This window comes from Eptatretus burgeri, chromosome 3, assembly GCF_056783735.1.
Source record: "Eptatretus burgeri isolate ZD-2024b chromosome 3, Ebu_testis_v1, whole genome shotgun sequence".
In the NCBI taxonomy this organism is placed as follows: domain Eukaryota; kingdom Metazoa; phylum Chordata; class Myxini; order Myxiniformes; family Myxinidae; genus Eptatretus; species Eptatretus burgeri.
The window spans coordinates 34,569,285-34,588,068 of NC_140963.1; the positions used below are offsets into that span (position 1 = coordinate 34,569,285).

At 41.1% G+C, this 18,784-nt stretch overlaps 1 protein-coding gene across 9 annotated transcripts in view; it reads left to right on the forward strand.

Annotated features, from left to right (window-relative positions):
* The window catches only part of XYLB (xylulokinase), a 123,281-nt gene that overhangs the window by 59,752 nt on the left and 44,745 nt on the right, over window positions 1-18,784 (forward strand). For all 9 annotated transcript variants that reach the window (XR_015056010.1, XR_015056011.1, XM_085872891.1 and 6 more), the window contains 4 exons: window positions 1,323-1,438; window positions 2,450-2,565; window positions 9,310-9,383; window positions 15,744-15,840. Coding sequence is in view for 7 of the 9 variants with exons in the window: in XM_085872891.1 (XP_085729017.1) it covers window positions 1,323-1,438; window positions 2,450-2,565; window positions 9,310-9,383; window positions 15,744-15,840 (403 nt within the window). In the remaining 2 variants the exon portion in view is untranslated. The remainder of the gene's footprint in view (window positions 1-1,322; window positions 1,439-2,449; window positions 2,566-9,309; window positions 9,384-15,743; window positions 15,841-18,784) is intronic.

The window sequence follows — 18,784 nt, forward strand, 5'->3', positions numbered from 1 at the left end:
GAGAAAAAAAACTTTATCAGGGACTTTGAGGTCACCTCATTCGGCAGACAGACTATAACAGAATAAGTACTTTGCATCATTGTCCACGTCATCTTTAGAAAGGGAAGAATCGTGACTAACTTTCGGAATCTATATTGTGGTTCACTCTTCAATCATGTGAAAAAACAAGAGGTTGTAATTAGTAAGACGGAAGATATTAGACAAAGGGTGAGTTCCATTTTTTTGGGGTCATCCTGGTATAATGAAGACAGGAGACAGTGTTTCCAAGATATTGAAGCATAAAATCTTCTGATTTATCCACCACTGCACATTCTAAGTGAAGATCTTGCCACTGGTCCGCATTTCCTGGTATGCTGATGATATTGGCATTCTTGTTTACATTTGCTATCATATTCCATATGATTCTTGACCACTCACACAGTTAATTGAAACGATATACACAGAATTAATTATATCTGTCAAAGGAGCTCAGCAAAATTTGACATCGGGAGAACAACGTCTTCTGCAGAGGATATGAATGTGACCAAGTAATGTTATATCGAACAATGGCTGATGGAGATAACACACAGATGTAACATAAATAAATATGATGGAGAATCCTTGGCTATCGCTGGTCAGACTTTGTGTCCAACAAGCAGTTTCTGTGAGAGACTCGGATGAGATTTGTTACCTGTATAGCCTGTGAGCTTCAGCTGCAGCCGTATGGACATGTGGCTCATTTTCCTGATGCTGATCCTGCTCACCAGATTCTCTCAGCGAGGGAGCCTCGTTAGTGGAGGAGGCCAACTGGACAACCACGTTCCTTGTGGTTGTAGCAGGTTGATCAGCATCTCAAGGAGATGGGGATGGGCCAGGCATCTGCATGGGGAATGGCCAGACGGAGGCCCCTGGAGTACCAGCGGAACGTGGATGCAGTGACGCGCTACTCCACCGTATGCTCCCATTCCTAACCAAACCTAGCCTATATTATGAGCTTAGGTTGATTTTCATTGTATTTCAGCACATTCCATTCTGCTCCTTTGAACTTTGGTGTTAGGCTTGAGTTAAAACTAAGAAAGTTACTTCAATCTGTAATCAACAATGCCTTGAAGTTAGAATTTCCAGTGCATTAAAACAGAAACAGTGTGAATGCCATGCCACAGTTCAAGAAAAGACCAAAATAAATTGCACATCAACCAGGTAATACAAACCTGTTGCTGATTCTTACCAATTATGCTCCCACTATTGTATTTCATTCCGACCATTTCCTGTGGGATGCAAGAATATTTTCAAAAAGATAAATCTGATGGTAGTCAGTGAAATAATTTTTGTACTCGTTGCAGGTCAGCCTGGGAACCAGCGATACTGTGTTCCTGTGGCTCAAGAAGCCACAACCTGCACTTGAAGGTCATGTGTTCATCCATCCAATGTCTTGGCAAGCTTACATGGGTCTTATTTGGTGAGTTGAGCAGTCAATTAAGATTAAAGGACATGATCACATAAGACAATAGCCAACGATGATGAGAAAGCCAACCTCATTCTGCAGTTTACACCGCGATTTCGATAATGATAAAACTTATCATGTCCTTTAATATTTGCCTTTTGTTGTGAAATATTTATATCCACAATCCTTTTCTTTGTATGCAACGTCGAGGCTCTTGGAAGAGCTGGGGCTTTGACCTTTTTAACAAAGATAAACAATAAAACCAGACTCAGTGACATTGTAGTTAGCTTGTCTGCTCTGAGTTTGGGCTGTCAGCCATTTGATTGTGACCCTGACAGAGTCATACCAAATACTTTTTAAAAGGTACTGAAAATACCAAAGACTTAAAAAAGGTACTGTGACGTGCCAAAAAAAGGTACTAGTACATACCCTTTCCTCATTTGACTGTCAGCATTTGAGGATAGAGTTTTGATACTTCCCCTGGGTGGACATCCCATGGAAAGGAGGGAGTGGGGGGACTTCTCCCAAATTGCCCCGTTGAAAGTGGAGAGAGAAGCAGTGTCACGTGATGGCATTGCTGGCACCCAAGGTGCACCAGGAAGTTGCATCACTTCCCTCAAGGTCACCAGTTGTGTTTTTCCAAAGTCAAGTCCGGTGTTTTCTAACGTCTGACTGCATGAAACAGTGCATCCATGAGAGTAAACTCTGCAAGAATAAAAAAAAACAAAAAAACAGTGAGATCATTACTCGGTTTTGTTGGTGCAAAGAGCTTCTAAGATCGTAAAAGTTTGCAGGTCAATGTGATATTGTTCTCATTTTCAACAATGAATGGCGCCAATGACATTACCACTCAACACGTATGATTATATTCACATTTGGTTTGGGGGCAATAGTCTGACCTTAAACTAATTTTGGTTTATCAAGAAATGTCAAAAGTACTAATATTCAAGGCAAAGATGGTTCACTGCTATTTTCAAAAGTTCTTTTATTTGACATGTACCCCCCCCGCCCCCGTATGTGTGACAGCTCCAAAAATGGATCGCTTGCTCGTGAGCGTGTGTGCGCTGACTGTGCTGATGGTTCTTGGGAGCAGTTCTCAAAATCACTGAAAGAGACTGTGCCTGGCAACAAGGGCAACATCGGTATGGTTGCGTACAAATATAAATGCTGCCTTTATTTAATTGGGGCCATCTATTAATTAAACCTGCCACCGTTGGTGGACGGAAGTTATTTTTTCACCCCTGTTTGTTGGATTCGCTATATATGCGAGATATCCCTTATTGTCAGGTTTTCCGTCTGTCTGTCTGTGTGTACGTGTGTCTGCAACGCAAGGTTCCACAGCACGAACCGATTTCGATGAAACTTTGCCAACAGGTGCCATATGGGGTGGGAATGTGTGCGTTTGAATTTCGTTGCCTTGCAACCACCCGTACCGTTGCTGTGCAGCGGCCGAAAAACCTCGTACAGTATTTTCAATACTTGTCCTTCAGTTTTGAATGTAGAGAAATGAGACTTCGGAATTAAACACGTCGAGATATTTAGAAAATTTTACTTGAGCCGATTTTTGATCGAGGTTTTATTTTTCAAATGGTCGTCCTTCAAAAATCGGGTGTCTATTCACCGTCATTTTTTATGAGGGGCTTAGGAAAGTGGGCGGAGCTTAGGGAAAGTGGACATGGTTGATGAAAAGTGGGAGTGGCGTAGGAAAGTGGGAGTGGCGTAGGAAAGTGGGAGTGGTGTAGGAAAGTGAGCGTGGCTTATGAGAAATATTGTGTGGCTCAGGAGGTGTGGTCAAACAAGAGCATTGAGAGAAGTTTATCAGGTTTTGTGTGTGTGTGTGTGTGTGTGTGTGTGTGTGTGTGTGTGTGTGTGTGTGTGTGTGTGTGTGTGTGTGTGTGTGTGTGTGTGTGTGTGTGTCTCTGCAACGCGAGGCTCCACAGCACAAACCAGCAAACCGATTATTTTTCAAATGGGAGTCCTTCAAAAATAGGGTGTCTATTTACCGTCATTTTTTTATGAGGAGTGCCAGTTGGCAAAATACGCAATAGGAAAAATCTTGCCAGGCAGAGGAACAATTGTATGTGAAACAATACGTCTTGGCAATGAATCTTCGTTGGTGGATCGGTCAGAATGAAAAGCATCGTATCCAGCGCTTCGATACTAGCTAATCCCTCATTGCCTACCGGCTTGTCTGTCTGTCTGTCTGTCTGTCTGTGAGCAGGATATTTCAATGTTATGGATGGATTCAGACGAAATTTAGTGGACAGATTGGGTAACAAGGATGTATTGATTTGATTTTGCTGGAGATCCGGAGCTGGATACGAGAACGATTGAAGTGATTCTTCACCATTGAGAGAAAGTTGACCTGGCCAAAAATGATATACGAGATATCTCAAAAAGTTATGGATGGGTTCAGATGAAACTTGGTGGACAGGTTGGGAGTGTGACAAGGACATACTAGAATTTTGAAAGTAATTCTTGACCATTGAGAGATCGGGTAAAAAATGATATACATTAAATCCTCCAATATCGTGGGGGGGTGGGGGGGTTAGGTTCCTGGAAAATGCCACGATAGTTGAAACCGCTATCGTGAAAACAAAGGGCCAATGGGAAGAGGCGGGTTCAGTTGCTGGACTTTGAGTAAATATCGAGGATAAACGGTAGCAAGAAATACACATTACAATTGAAATAAACACGTAAATACTGAAAATATATAAAAAATATTAACATTGAAATAGACATGTAAATACAATAAATACAGTGTAAATTAAACAGCAACATGGGTTTTACCTTTTAAATTTATTACAACACAGCAAGGTGGGTGATGGTAAACATATTACATACTTGTTCATACTGTCCTCTGCCATAAATAGAAAACACAAGACTTAACTTGGGATGATGCTGTTAGAGGGGGGGGGGTGGTGTGGAGCTGGGAAAGGGTGAGCGGAGAAAGGTGAGCTGGGAAAGGTAAGTAGGGGAAAGGTGAGCGTGGAAGGTGATTCAGTGAACAGAAAAGCAGCATTAGCTTTATGATGAACGCACCTGCAGCATTGCCACAACCCACAATGGAAAGGGTAACACGATCCTTAAATCACCTTACCTTGAACCAAGATCCTTAAATCACCTTACCTTGAACCACGATCTTCCCTGCTTTGAGAGCAAAGTACGAGAATTAAGTGTTTTGGCAATACGGTTCGAATATGGAGTTGGAAAATGAATGTTTGGGAATTAGGTTTGACAGAAAATGAAGAGTACAATGGGGAAGAAGCTACCGACAATCATCAACTCCCTAATGGTTGCCCGTATAGATGCCGCATTTTCTCCTCGAAACAACCGATCTAACAACTCGATCTTTTTGTCCAACGTCATAACCTTTCTCCGCCTTTTTGCACAACTGACTTTGTCCATCACTTTACGTTTGGGCTCATTTTAAACGGTGCACAAGAAACACACCAAGGCTCGTAATGGGAGGTAATCGTTCACTCACGAGATGTAAATCTTCCCTGCTTGGAGAGCAAGCTACGAGATGACATCATCTTCCAGAATAATCCCATCTCGTCGATGTTATAAACCTGTTCCGTTTTAAATCCCTTCAAGTCTATTTGTTTCATGAGCTGCACATGAGAATGTGTGTTTCGAATCCGGTGTCGGAAATTAAGTGTTTTGAGAATAAGGTTTCAACACGGAGTTGGAAAATGAACATTTGAGAATTAAGTTTGAAGGATAATTAAGGTTTATGAATGAGGAAGAGTACAATGAGGAAGTTTCTCCCTACAATTATTGACCCCGTAATGGCTGACTGTACAGATGCTGCATTTTATTCCTGAATCAACCGATGTAACAACTCGATCTTTTCTTCCAACATCATAACCTTTCTCTGTCTTTTGTCCATCACTTCACATTCGGGCTCATTAAAAATGGTGCATGAGAAACACCACAAGGCTCATAATGGAAGGTAATCGTATGTACGCGGGATGCAAACGACGACTCCTCTCGGCTCAAAAACAACATTTGGTCGAAATGAAATCCCACGATAACGGAATCGGAACACGATAGGTTGCCAGTAATTGGTAGAAACCTGCGATATTGGAGGGTTTACTGTATAGCTAAAATGTGTGAAGGGTTCTTAAGGTTTACACGTTTAAAAGGTAAGTTCCGATAGTCTATAATTAATAGACGTAGTCAAGGTCCAATAATAAGTAATTAATAGATGTACTCATGGCCAAACTCGTATTCAACCACAGAGATACTCACAGGGGTACCAAGACTTCACCTCGACCAGGGTTCACCGTCCACCCATGTTTTTCAGTTTTATATGCAGTATATCATGGAGTACGGTCATACTCCATGTAGAGGGATGATAGTGGAGGGGGGCAGGGTGGAGGGGGACGGGGGGGGGTGGAGGGTGGGGGGGGGAATGGCTGCCAATTCAAATGTGTACACAATGATGCACTCATAGACTACTATCGAGTGAAGTCATGAGCATTTAAAAGCCATACCTTTTATTCTCGAGCATTTTCTGAATTACCAAGATTTAAAGATGCCAGAATACATTGCTAAAGCACCACAACAAGAGATCGCTAAAACTCCCATTTGTACTTCTTCTGCTTCTTACCCTCTAAAAAACAATATGAAACTGTATCCTGACCTACCTCAATAACTGCCTGAGCCATGATAGTGATTCCAACGTGAGGAAGTTACTTTGTCTCTGGGCTAGTGCACACAACCCAAAATTTAAAAATATATAAAACATTAATCTTTCTATTACGAAAAGAAATCGGACATAAATGTTGACTCAACCTAATGAGAACAGGATTGTGGGAGGGGGGGTGGGGGCGTGGAAATGGGCACTGGACAGAACTATTCCAAAAGCGATACTTATCCAACCCATCCCTCAAATCAACTGAAACAAGTATTAAAACAATTTAATAACATATATGGATTTAATCCATACCAAAATAACAAAATATATAAAACATTAATCATTTTATTACTTTAAAAAAATTGCAGAAACAAGAAAAAACAAGTGGTGCCAGGCACAACAAATCCCGCCCATTTAAGGCATAGTTATTTTGGGGATCAAATTAAAATATGATGCATCCTTAACCTGAATGTTGATTATAAGGAATAGAATAAGGAATATTTTCGTGTTAGTTTGAAGTCAATTAAACCATTTTTGACGAAGTTATGAGCGAAAAACGATTTTAACCTTTTGTGACCTGACCTTGACCTTTGACCTAATTAGACCCAAAAGTTAATGGGGTCGTCCAAGGCTAATTACCCACCTGCGGATACAATTTGACAGTGTTTGAGCCAGCCGTTTTCCTGTAAAGTTGTATTTTCGTAACCATATTTTAGTTTTAATGGAAAATTTGTAATTTTGACCGATGACCATGACCCCCAAAACTTCGGACCCTACCGATCTTCACAAATATGCATTTTTCACCATAGGAATGGGTAGGATTATAAGTGACAAATAGAATAAGGTTCACTCTAAGCTTAGTTTGAAGTAAATCAGATCATTTTTGATGAAGTTATGAGCGAAAAACGATTTTGATCTTTTCGTGACCTTGACCTTGACCTTTGATCCAATTGGACCCAAAGGTCAATGGGGTCGTCCGAGGTTCATTGCCCACCTGTGGATTAAATTTGATAGTGTTTGCTAAAGCCGTTTTGCCGTAAAGTTGCTAACAGACAGACAAACAAACAAGCCAGTAGGTGGACATAGGTAGTCGACTACCCAATAGAACCTGACGCGATGGCCCGTTCGATGGGAAATGACCTGAGGATTAAGCACAAGAAAATTCATGATTCTAGCTTCAAGGGTTAATGCTGCAGATTGTTTTTTCGTTAAAATACCCCCACATGTAGAGGTTTTTCGGCCGTTGCTAGGCAACGGAGGGGTCCATAGCAACGGTTCTTTTTCACACATAACTAGGACATACCATGAACCTACCATACCAGTTTCATGTATATCTGACTCATAGTCTCTGAGATATAACGAACTGTTTTTTTATTGTTTTCGACCAGGGTTCATTCAAAGTCTATCTTCTCCGACAGTTTTCATAGGATCCGGCTGGACATTTTTGACAATATAGCTGAATGTACTGCCCACAGTTGCTCGTGGCCCGATTTTTGATTTTCGAAAAAATTAATTTTTTATGATTTTTCAAAAATTTGAAAGTCCCGTTGCTCGGCAACGGTGGTGTCCATAGCAATGGTTCTCATTTGCACACAACTAGGTCATGTTATGAACCTACCAACCAAGTTTCATCGAAATCACCATTGTATTAACTGAAATCGCCATTTTAAATACTGATAATAAGGGGAGAACAAATCTCAAAAAAAAAAATTTTTGAAATTTTTTTTTTTCGACCAGATCGACTACCCAACAGACAAAAAAACCCGACTATTACAATATCCCGCCCCTTCCCTCCGGGGCGGGTGGGCAGGATAAAAAAAACATTAAAAAAAAATGTAACAACATAGAGGGATGAAATCTCAAAAAAAAACCAAACGACAGGAATGACACCACATTTTGATGCCACACTACGACACCACAATCCTCTTATGGATTACCATCTCAACATCTTTCGGCATTTTACTTTTGTTGTGGGATTGTGATGGATGAAGAAGAAGAATGAAGAAGAATAACAATGAATGACACCATATTATGACGTTACAATCCTCTTATGGCTTAGCATCACATCTTTTGACATCGTTCGATCACAAGCCCACAAAAAAGTAAAATGTCAAAAGATGTCATGATGCTAATCCACAAGAGGATTGTGGTGTCGTATTGTGGCATCAAAATGTAGTGTCATTCCTACCTTGTTTGTTTTTTTTCTTTGAGATTTCATCCCTCTATGTTTTTACTTTTTTTTTTTTAATGTTTTTTTTTTTCTTGTATCGATAGATATCAAGTGAATCGGGTGAAAAATCACAATTTATTTGACCTTGAGTTTTGATCTTTTCACCTATTGACCTCAAAAACAATAGGTTTCCAGCTTGTCACCTCCTCTACCAGGTGGTGGGGATTTGTGAAGATAGGAGTTAAAATGTGACCTGCAGGTGATTGACAAACAAACAGACAGACAGAATAACAGACCAGACCAATTAATATACTTGCGAATCTTCGATTTCACAAGTAACAAACAGACAAGAGTCAAAACATAAATCTCCATCCACCTTTGGTTGTGGAGGTAATAAACATGTAAAATAAATACAAATTGGCTTTACGATGAAGTCTCCTGCTGCATTGAAGCAGATTAAACGTTCAGAAGCGATTAAACTTACTCCTTCACTCCACCATTCCTCCCCTATTAATCTCTTATACTTTGTAATCTGCCAAAGTGCTTCTTTTAGAAATCGTTCTGCAGCTCCATAAACCAGTGAATAAATAAAATTAAAAGAATCACTTTTGTCCATCCTCTTATACTTCGGTGCCATTCCATTATTAACGGTGCATGAAATCCTCATGGTGTGATATAACTGTCACAGCTCAGCTCAAAAACCATGATAGGTCGAAATTAAACCCCATGAGAACTAAACTGGTATATAACAAGGTTGCCACGATACTCAAACCCACGATATTTCAGGATTCACTGCACATGCTTCTCCCTGCATACATAACGATTAAATAACCCATAATACTTCTAGCAGACAGGATTCACCTGGATATTTCTCCCCAGCATATTAAACGATGTGATGGTATCTGGCATTGGTCAGTTTGATACATCTATTAAGGATTTTTTTTTGACCTACAACTACCTCCTTATCTTCCAGCCAAATGAATAACTCCTTTTTTATGCAAGCAAATGTATGTTACTCATAGGTAAGAAGATACTTCCTCATCCTGATATAAGTTTGCAATCGAAATCTTGCAGGTTTTTATTATTTCTCTGTGGAGATAACCCCGCCGGCCATTGGAATCCACCGCTTCAATGCACAAGATGAAAAGGTCAGTCCCGAGTGCTATTTGTGCCAGGTAGAACAGAACACGCAAATTTTCTTATTCGTTATTGTGCTGTTTCATCCTCCTACTTATATACTGATTTTTGCAGGATCACAAGATCAGGTCTTTTGTAATTGCAGAATAATATTGTACCCAAAGTTATCTAATTGTAATTGCCCACATTCTGCAGCTATCCAGGCATTTATTTATGATTTCACATTGTTGTGTTTTGCAAATGTCACTCTTCTCATTGTTTTTGCAGTTCTCTACTCTTTGAGACTGCTCATGTCACCTCACCGATTCCATTAGCATTTGTTACACCGGTGCTCCGTTCTTGCTTGGCAATGTCACATGGCATGCTGGGAATGATTTCCTTTATTGTGGTGGTATCATGATCTCATGAAACCAGAATAATCCGAAGGAATAATAATATTCCTGATTGACGTTAACACACTGATGCTCCTTCCAAAGGATGCAGCCGCGGGCTGAATTCGGAATAATTTTCCCCTGAATCTTATCCGGCACATCTGTTGTAAACATTAGCTTGAGGCATCTCATTATGATGAAGCTATACAGCGCGATGAAATGTGCGGTGTTCATCTGTTCTGTTCTTGCACATGGCAGCTTTGCTGCCGGGTAGCTGTCATTTCCTGGAGCGTGGCTGTGCCGCTAATGCTGTGGCCCTCTACCAGTACACTGGTACTCATTTCGCTGACCTCGGAAGGATGACAGGTTGAGTCAACCCCACTTGTTGTTCATTTAGGAGCCAACAGGGCTCAAACTCAGGACCCTAGGATTCCAAGCCTGCCACCTTAACCAATAAGCTAACACAAGGCTTACGGCGTTCGTGAAAGCATGTAGGAGACTGCACATTGGGGTCAGTAGAAATATTGCACAGCATGAGAAGCTTTTTATGGTGGAAGAAGGTTATGTTTTCACCCCTGTTTTCCTGTTTGTTTGTCTGTCTGTGAGTAGGATGTCTTAAAACGTTGGGTAGATGACAAGAACAAGCTGATTTGACTTTGGTAATTAGATCCAACCTGTGAGTGACAGGAACAAGCTGATTTGATTTTGGTAATTATATCCGGCCTATCAGTGGGATACAAAACTTAAATTCTTCAGCCTGATGTAGGTATGCGCTCTACAGAGTGCGGTTCTAGTTAATAAATGTTACGCTGCAGAGTTGTTACTTTTTTTGAATGCTTGAATCGGTCACACCAGAAACAGTGCAGCTGAATTACATCACTTGTCTTTCCTTCCCAAAAGGGAAATGTGATTTAACTTGTGGTGTCAATTTAATTATTACGTAGCGTTCAGTATAGCATGATATAACTGTGGCGAAAACAAAATATTCTGAAACTTACAGCTTTGAAAATACAGTCAAACAGGTTTTTCATTTTGTCGATATACGAGGGGAGGTAAATCAATAAAGGGCATTTTACTGTCACTAATAGTGCACGTGTGTAACACAGTTAGTCGTATTATGTACAATCAAGCATGGGCATGTGTGGGTCATTTGTTGACTCGCCTCTGAGCTGTCTAGCTTGGGTTCGAATCTTGGCACAGCTATGAACTGTCATCCCGGTGTTTCACCGGCAGGGTGATTCATCAGTGTGTGTAGTCCCTCGGTTGGACGTTAAACGGTCGTTCTGTCTGCCGGCATTCCTTGGTGGACATTAAAGATCATGCAGTGTCCTTCACGAAGAGTAGGCAAGAAATTACAAATTTATTTGTTGATTGCTTAATGCTCTGTATTGTTTGAAATGGTTGTATTGCTCTTCATTTTGTAGCATAATAAGTAAGTACATTGGTAATAAGCTGCACACCATCTTTGGAGCTTTAGGGATGATTCTGAAGGGTAGGACAAGGATTATGTTAGGAAGGTGGACGTAACACTTTTCCCCCCTAAAAATGTCTAATTCTCGCTAATTCAATTTTTTCACCAATTCAAATGGTCTTCGGAACGGAACGTATCTGTTAAAATTATCAATAATCTGCTGCACTTGCAACAACTCATTCCTTCTCGTGCACCAGTTTCGTACCATATTCTCCATCTGCTGTTCATCTTTCACAGGCCATTTCATCTTTCGTCACGTCTGTCGGCCTTTTTTGATCTCGACAGTCTTCCACAACCGCACACAAAATGCTGACTTTTCACAAAAATCACAGAGCTTCCCTTCACCTCTGCACATTTCAGTGGCATCACTTGCACAGCTCTCAAACTGAGAAGTGAAACATTTCATTTCAACCTGATGAATCACAAGTCCGTTAGCTGATATTCAGGTGTTCGCACGTGTGCATGAAACCTCTTTTTGATTATTATCCATAACCAGGTGTTATCCATCTCATCATCAGATGTTGAACATTTAATTTGGTCCAATACTAAGACCCTTTGCAGATTTGCAAACGTCCCTACAGACACATAAGAACCTTTCCCTTACAACTGTAATGACTTGTGACAGCAAACAGGTCACTGACACTGTTAGGTCTATCTTGGTCATTGTCCTCCTGCATCTTGCATCGGGTCTTTTGAGACAGAAAGCGTTGTTATTCCTATCTGCACATCTTAATGACCATATGTTCTCGTTTTCCATTCCAGCATTGGTTACTGATAACATATGTCTTTTTAGGCCTATTATCCTCCCCGACATTTCAAAGGCATTGGGGGAATTTTAAAAGTCAAATGCATTCCTACAAATGCATTTTAAATCGCATTATCAAAACCCTTCTCTCTTCTCATAATTTGTCATCAACATTAATAACCCTTGCTTACTTTCCTTTTTGCATTGTTATTGAAATCCTGCTTCCTTCAAATAAATGTTTAATTATTTTAAAATCGAGTTGCATGGAAGAGCAAGGTGACAGGGGGATGGCCCACAGGTAGACCAAACAAGCAAGGAACGAACGAACGAGAGAGGAGAGACGGAGAAGAAACACAGTAACCTGCAAGAGGATTGACCGAGATAGGGTTACTGGAGGTAGAAAAGATTGTGAGTAGGGATGGAGGATGATGATATATGGTGGTTCACCACTTCCTTGAAGGCCAGAATAGAAGAGTGAAACCTCCTTTATTGCTTCCTTTGCTCATAATTTTGATCTTTCTCCCTCCCTTTGCATTTCTGCTTGTGTGCCATTCATTTATTTATTTTTTTCTCATGTAATAATGACCTTATTGATCTTGTATCGTTGCGCTTATCAAGCACTGCTATCTACAATCTATATATTTATACAAAGATGATGTGATTTTTGGCTTCAATCTCAACTCTCCCCACCCATCTCCAACTCTTTCCATCACTTCCCTTTTTTTCCTCTTCAACCTCATTCATTCACCGATTTCTTTATTTATTTTTACCCCTTTCCCCACCTCATCTTCACCTTCCCCCTTCCTCTTCGTGATGTACATCAGAGATGGTCCCTAACATGTGGAGCGATTTATTTGCCAAGCTAATTCCATGGAATCCATTGTCCACCACCATTTTGATCACCCTCCTTTGCTCTCATTAAAGTTGGGCGTTACAAAGATAATGTTTTCATTTCGAATGTTTTGCTATTTTATTTGAGATAAACACATTATGCAGCAGATTTATGTGACTATTTACATGTTGGATAAGGAAGAAGGAAGTTATTTGAGAAAATAAGGGGAGGGGAAAGATTTGAGGACATGGGAATTGTGGGAGAAAAGGGGAAGGGTGTCGAGAAAATGCAAGAGTAAAGGTGAATGAAGGAAAGATGCATGTATAGGTCACGTGGTGAGGGAGCAGGAGATTGGTATGGGGAAGGGACGTGGATCAAAAGTTTTGGCTATTTCCATATGTAATATACAGATGCTTAGCCCCGCCAAACCACCTTTTGTGCATGTCATTACGTTTGGTTCCAGCAATTCCTTCGTCCAAGTTCTGACTTGCAAGTCCAAGTCCTTACACCCCATATTGAAGATGGATTACCAGCACTGTTTTGAAGTTTGCTGACGACACTGAAACATTGAGAAAGGTTGCATCAGTGGAAGAGGTGTTCACCATATAGGAAGACTTGGGCAAGTTGTATGCATGGTCTAAGGAATGGCAAATGCTTTTCAATACGAAAAATATGTAAATGTATCCACATGAGTTTCAACAATGAGAACTATGACTACGTCTTGGGTGAGGAGAGAATACAAGTTGTATCGGAAGATAAGGACCTTGGTGTTTCAGTGCATCATTCATTCAATCCCAGTGTCCATTGTGCTCATGCAGTCAGAGAGGGAAACCAAGTTCTGGGATTGATAGATAAGGTCATTGTCAACAGAGATAAGTTCATCTTAGTGAGACTTTTTAAGGAATTACTTCAGCCACACTTGGACTATCATACCCAAGCTTGAAGGCTTCAACTTACAACAGGATATACACTGATGAGCCAAAACATTATGACCACTGGCAGGTGAAGTGAATAACATTGATTATCTTGTTACAATGACACCTGTCAAGGGGTGGGATACATTAGGCAGCAAGTGAGCAGTCAGTTCTTGAAGTTGATGTGTTGGATGCAGGAGAAATGGGCAGGACCTGAGTGACTTTGACAAGGGCCAAAGTGTTATGACCAGACGACTGGGTCAGAGCATCTCTGAAACGGCAAGGCTTGTGGGGTGCTCCCGGTCAGCAGTGGTGAGTACCTACCAGTCGTGGTCCGAGGAGGGACAAACCACAAAACGGCGACGGTGTTGGGCGCCCAAGGCTCATCGATGCGCGAGGGCAACGAAGGCTATCCCATCTGGTCGGAACCGACAGAAGGTCTACTATGGCACAAGTCACAGAAAATTTTAATGGTGGTCACGGGAGGAATGTGTCACAATCCCACAGTGCATCGCACCCTGCTGTGTATGGGGCTGCGTAGCCGCAGACCGTTAAGAGTGCTCATGATAACCCCTGTCCACCGTCAAAAGCACCTACTATGGGCACGTGAGCGTCGGAACTGGACTTTGGAGCAGTGAAAGGTCGCCTGGTCCGATGAGTCCTGTTTTCTTTTAGATCACGTGGATGGCCGTGTACGTGTGTGCCGTTTACCTGGGGAAGTGATGGCACCAGGATGCAATGTGGGAAGACGACAAGCCGGTGGAGAGAGTGTGATGCTCTGGGCAATGTTCTGCTGGGAAACCCTGTGTCTGGCCATTCATGTGGACGTCAATTTGATACGTGTCACCTTCCTAAACATCGTTGCAAACTAGGTACACCCCTTCATGGCAGTGGCCTCTTTCAGCAGGATAATGCGCCCTGCCACACTGCACACATTGTTCGGGAGTGGTTTGAGGAACATTATGAAGTGTTCACGGTGTTGCCCTGGCCTCCAAATTCTCCAGATCTCAATCCGATTGAGCATCTGTGGGATGTGTTGGACCGACAAGTCCGATCCACAGTGGCTCCACCTCGCAACTTACAGGACTTGAAGGATCTGCTGCTAATGTTTTGGTGCCAGATACCACAGGACACCTTCAGGGGTCTTGTAGAGTCCATGCCTCGGCGGGCCGGCGCTGTTTTGGCGGCACACGGAGGACCAACAGCATATTCGGCAGGTGGTCAGAATGTTTTGGCTTATCAGTGTCGATCTCTTGGAAGGTGTACAAAGGTCGGCGACCAAAATGGTGAAGGGTATGGAGAATATGGACTATGAATCAAGACTGTCAGCACTGAGCCTGATCACATTGGAATGCCGAACACATAGAGGGGACCGTATAGAAGTCTTTAAACTGTTGAAGGGTCATGAAGCAATCGAGGCAACAACATTCTTCCAGGCTAACACGAACATCCCAAAAGGTCATTCTTGCAAGTTATTTAAACCCAGATATCGATTGGATGCGAGAAAGTATACATGGAGATCACCGGAACAATTTACCAGTGGAGGATGAGCGTATTAATGCTTTTCAAGGCAAGATGGATCAATAATTGAGACAATTATGGAGCTATATAAAAGTCTATCGAGACTTCCGAACCAAGTAATGCAAGCTACCTTCGCTGTTTAGTTATTGACTGACGGTGGCGGTGGAGTCATCATAAGTCACCCCAGGTCCAAAAGTAAATATTTTAGTCGCACGTGAGTTGGAATTTCAGGCACGAGTTCCCAGTCAATATATTTTGCTGCAATGCTGTATGAGTTGTTCTGATGTATAATTTTGGTTTTATGAAAGCTACAACACAAAATGTTTCAGCTTTCTTATGTCAACATTAAATTTTTGAAAACCCTTTGAAACTACAACCTGAATCTATATTTTTGTGCAGAGATTATTGCTCAGATTGTTTTATCCAGTAGTTCAACATGTAGCTCGAAATTAATTTTTGTTTCTCAGACACTCGCCCCCTCCCCCCTTCTTTGTATTTCCATGTCCATTTGTTCAAGGTCTCCGAATTCAGCAGCAATGTGGAAATCCGCTCTTTAATTGAAGGGCAATTTCTATCGAAACGAATTCATGCTGAGAAGTTGGGATACTGTTTGAGTAAGTTGTAAATAAAAAAAGCAATTGGTTATGCTTGGGTGTCTCACGAGCAAAGAATTCCTCTTGTTCGGAGAAACAATGATTAATGTCAGCTTTGCATATTATAGAAAGTAGTTGTCAACACAGGCACAGATTTCTTGTGAATGGTTTGTTTCATGGGATAAAGTGAATACGGCGTAATCTGGCTAGAACAGGTAAAAGCAAGCTTGATTGAATAAAGTAGGAAGCATGTGTTGTTGATTGTATTGCAGTGGATACTGGTTTTGCGTTAGAATGAAGAGCGGTTTATGTAAGGAGACTTTAAGGTCAGGTGAACCAATTGGATGGGAAATTATCAGGGAAATTCCCATGGCAGGTTTTTCTGTTTCTCAATATTGTGATGGTGCAAAGACCATAACATAAGGTGCAATATTGTGCTTTCATTTTGCCCCAATATATTTAAGGTTGATTTCCGAATCTTACTCATCAGCACTGTCCCATTCATGTCTCAAACTATAATTTATCATGGGTGTATAGTTTCTGAACATTTATTGAGAACAAGTGGGTACAGTTAACCAAATTCAGTGGCATTGTGGTTAGAGCATCCACTTTGAGTCTGGGAGATCAGTGGTTTGATTCCGATTCTGACTGAGTTATACCAAGTACTTAAAAAAAATGGTACGTGCAATTTTCTCGCTTGATGCTCAGCATTTGTAGGATAGAGCATGGGCAAACACCATGTGTTGGTATCCCTTGGGGAGGAAGATTTCTCTCTAAAACACCCGCCTGTTGACTGCCGATGGGAAAGCACTGCCATTAAATGATGCCATCAGCACCCAGTGCTCTCTGTGCAGTAACTTCCTCCATTGTCAACAGCCGTGTTTGTCTGTCTCTGTCTGCATGTGAGTGTGTGATTTTGTGTAAGTGGAAGCGCTTCCATAAGCCTTCATCAGGGTGCTCAAGGTCCAACAAAAAACCCCTTATGGTGAAACTGCCAAAATCAAGAATCACTGCTCACCTTCACTCTTTCATTCCTCTTTTTCCCCACCTCTGGAGCAAACTCCCACACTCTCTTCAATCCCACTCCTCCCTCCAGGTCTTCAAAACAGCTGTTCACCACCATCTCATATGTTCCCCCATCCAAAATCTTGATCTTTTCTACCCCCGTTAATCCACCTCAAACACACCTCCTTCCAATTCCCTGTTTTCCTTACTGAAAGTCCCTGTCATAACATCTTGTTTACCCCATGTACCCTGCCTCATCCCTCTCCCTTCCACAGATATCCGATTGTCTTTGTTCTCCACTATTTTTTGCTTCCCTCTCCCACCTCTTGTCTCCTGCCTTGTTATATGTTTCTGTGTATTAGCTCTTACATGAGCCTTGACTTGGGATACAAAAAAATTAAAAAAGAAACTGAAGAAGAGAATAAGGATGTTATCGTTTTTTTATGGAGCATTTTATGGATTTTTTGATTTAATTTATTCTGAGCTTTTGTCTTGAAAATATATATTTTTAAAAATTTTGTTCATGACAATAATGATTGGCATCATCTTTGTCAATTTCATTATTTCTGAAGTGTTCGTAAGATATGGATGATATTTCATTGCAATATACTTGTATTTCTGATGGTAAGAAAGGCTGGTATCGAGATAAATGCAGACATCATAATGCATGATGAATTGTCCTGGAACATGGAGCATTTCCTTGAAGGGTATGTATGAAAAAATATGCCCAGGATCATTTTCCACATCACCTTTAATGACTTAATTTTTTTATACAAAATCTAGGCTTGTGGAAGAATGAGGAGACAGAGGATAAAATAGCAACATAGTGACAATGGGGGCAGTGGGACCACAGTTGGACACAACAAACAAGGGAAAGAACGAATGGGAAAAGAGGAAAGAATGGAGTGGAGGAAACAAATTAATCTGCAAAAGAGGGTTGAGTTAATTGAGTAGTCTCAGGAAGGCAGTTCTACAAATGGGAGACCAGAGGAACAAAAAAAGTGGAGGTGTTCAGAAAACCAGGATTTGGGGGATTTAACCAGGATTAGGGTAATAAGACTCAAAATGTCAGCTGGACCTCGTTTCCCACCATCAGCCGTGCTTTGAGTTGATAAAATCCAAGTTAGATGCTGGTAAACAAACATACTGTAATTTAAACTTGCTTACCAAAATGCCAAGAGATTGTTGAACACTGCACACATGGAGAACTATGAGGGTTTGCTGGTTCCTTCGAGGCTAAAATGGTACTCTTTGAGGAACTGTTTATGACCTCAGCCATGGACCTCTCATGTCGCTGTTTGGATAACTGTAAGGTTGATGCATCGTATTAGATGATTGTTTTTTGATGACAAGAATGCGACACTTAGCAGAAGACCTTAGCTCAATTCCTGAAAATGGTATGTTTATGCAGGGAGTACCCTTGCAGCGTTTATTGACACTGGCAGCCATTGTCGCCCTTGTAACACTTATGTAATCAAACACTCGCGCTGTTCACAGAGTAAATAGCTTTGCTCGATATGTGTCTTGTGTGTGTGTGTGTTTCCAAATTGAAGATTCACTGCAGACAAATAATTTCACTTTTAGAGGGCAGAATCTAACTTGTTGTTTTTATATCAGCTAAGGGTTGTTAAGAGGACATTCACCACTGTGGAAAACAAGCAGATGGCGTTTTGAGTGTCAGATGCCTTATTTTGCTCTGACGAACAACTAGCTCTCATAACCTGAACCAAACTTCGTTTCTCATAGCAGTAAACATATTGTTACAAACTTTTAATTCATGAAATCCATTATTTATTTTGTTCGCCAATGGGGAAAGCATTCACAGATAGGAGCATTCTGTCAAATCTCACTTGATATATAAAGAGTGCTGTTGTTTTATTTCCTCTTTCTTCCACTCATAAATTGTCTGTCCTGCCTTTCTTGCCGTCAGTTATAGGTGGATCTTACACAACTGGTGAAG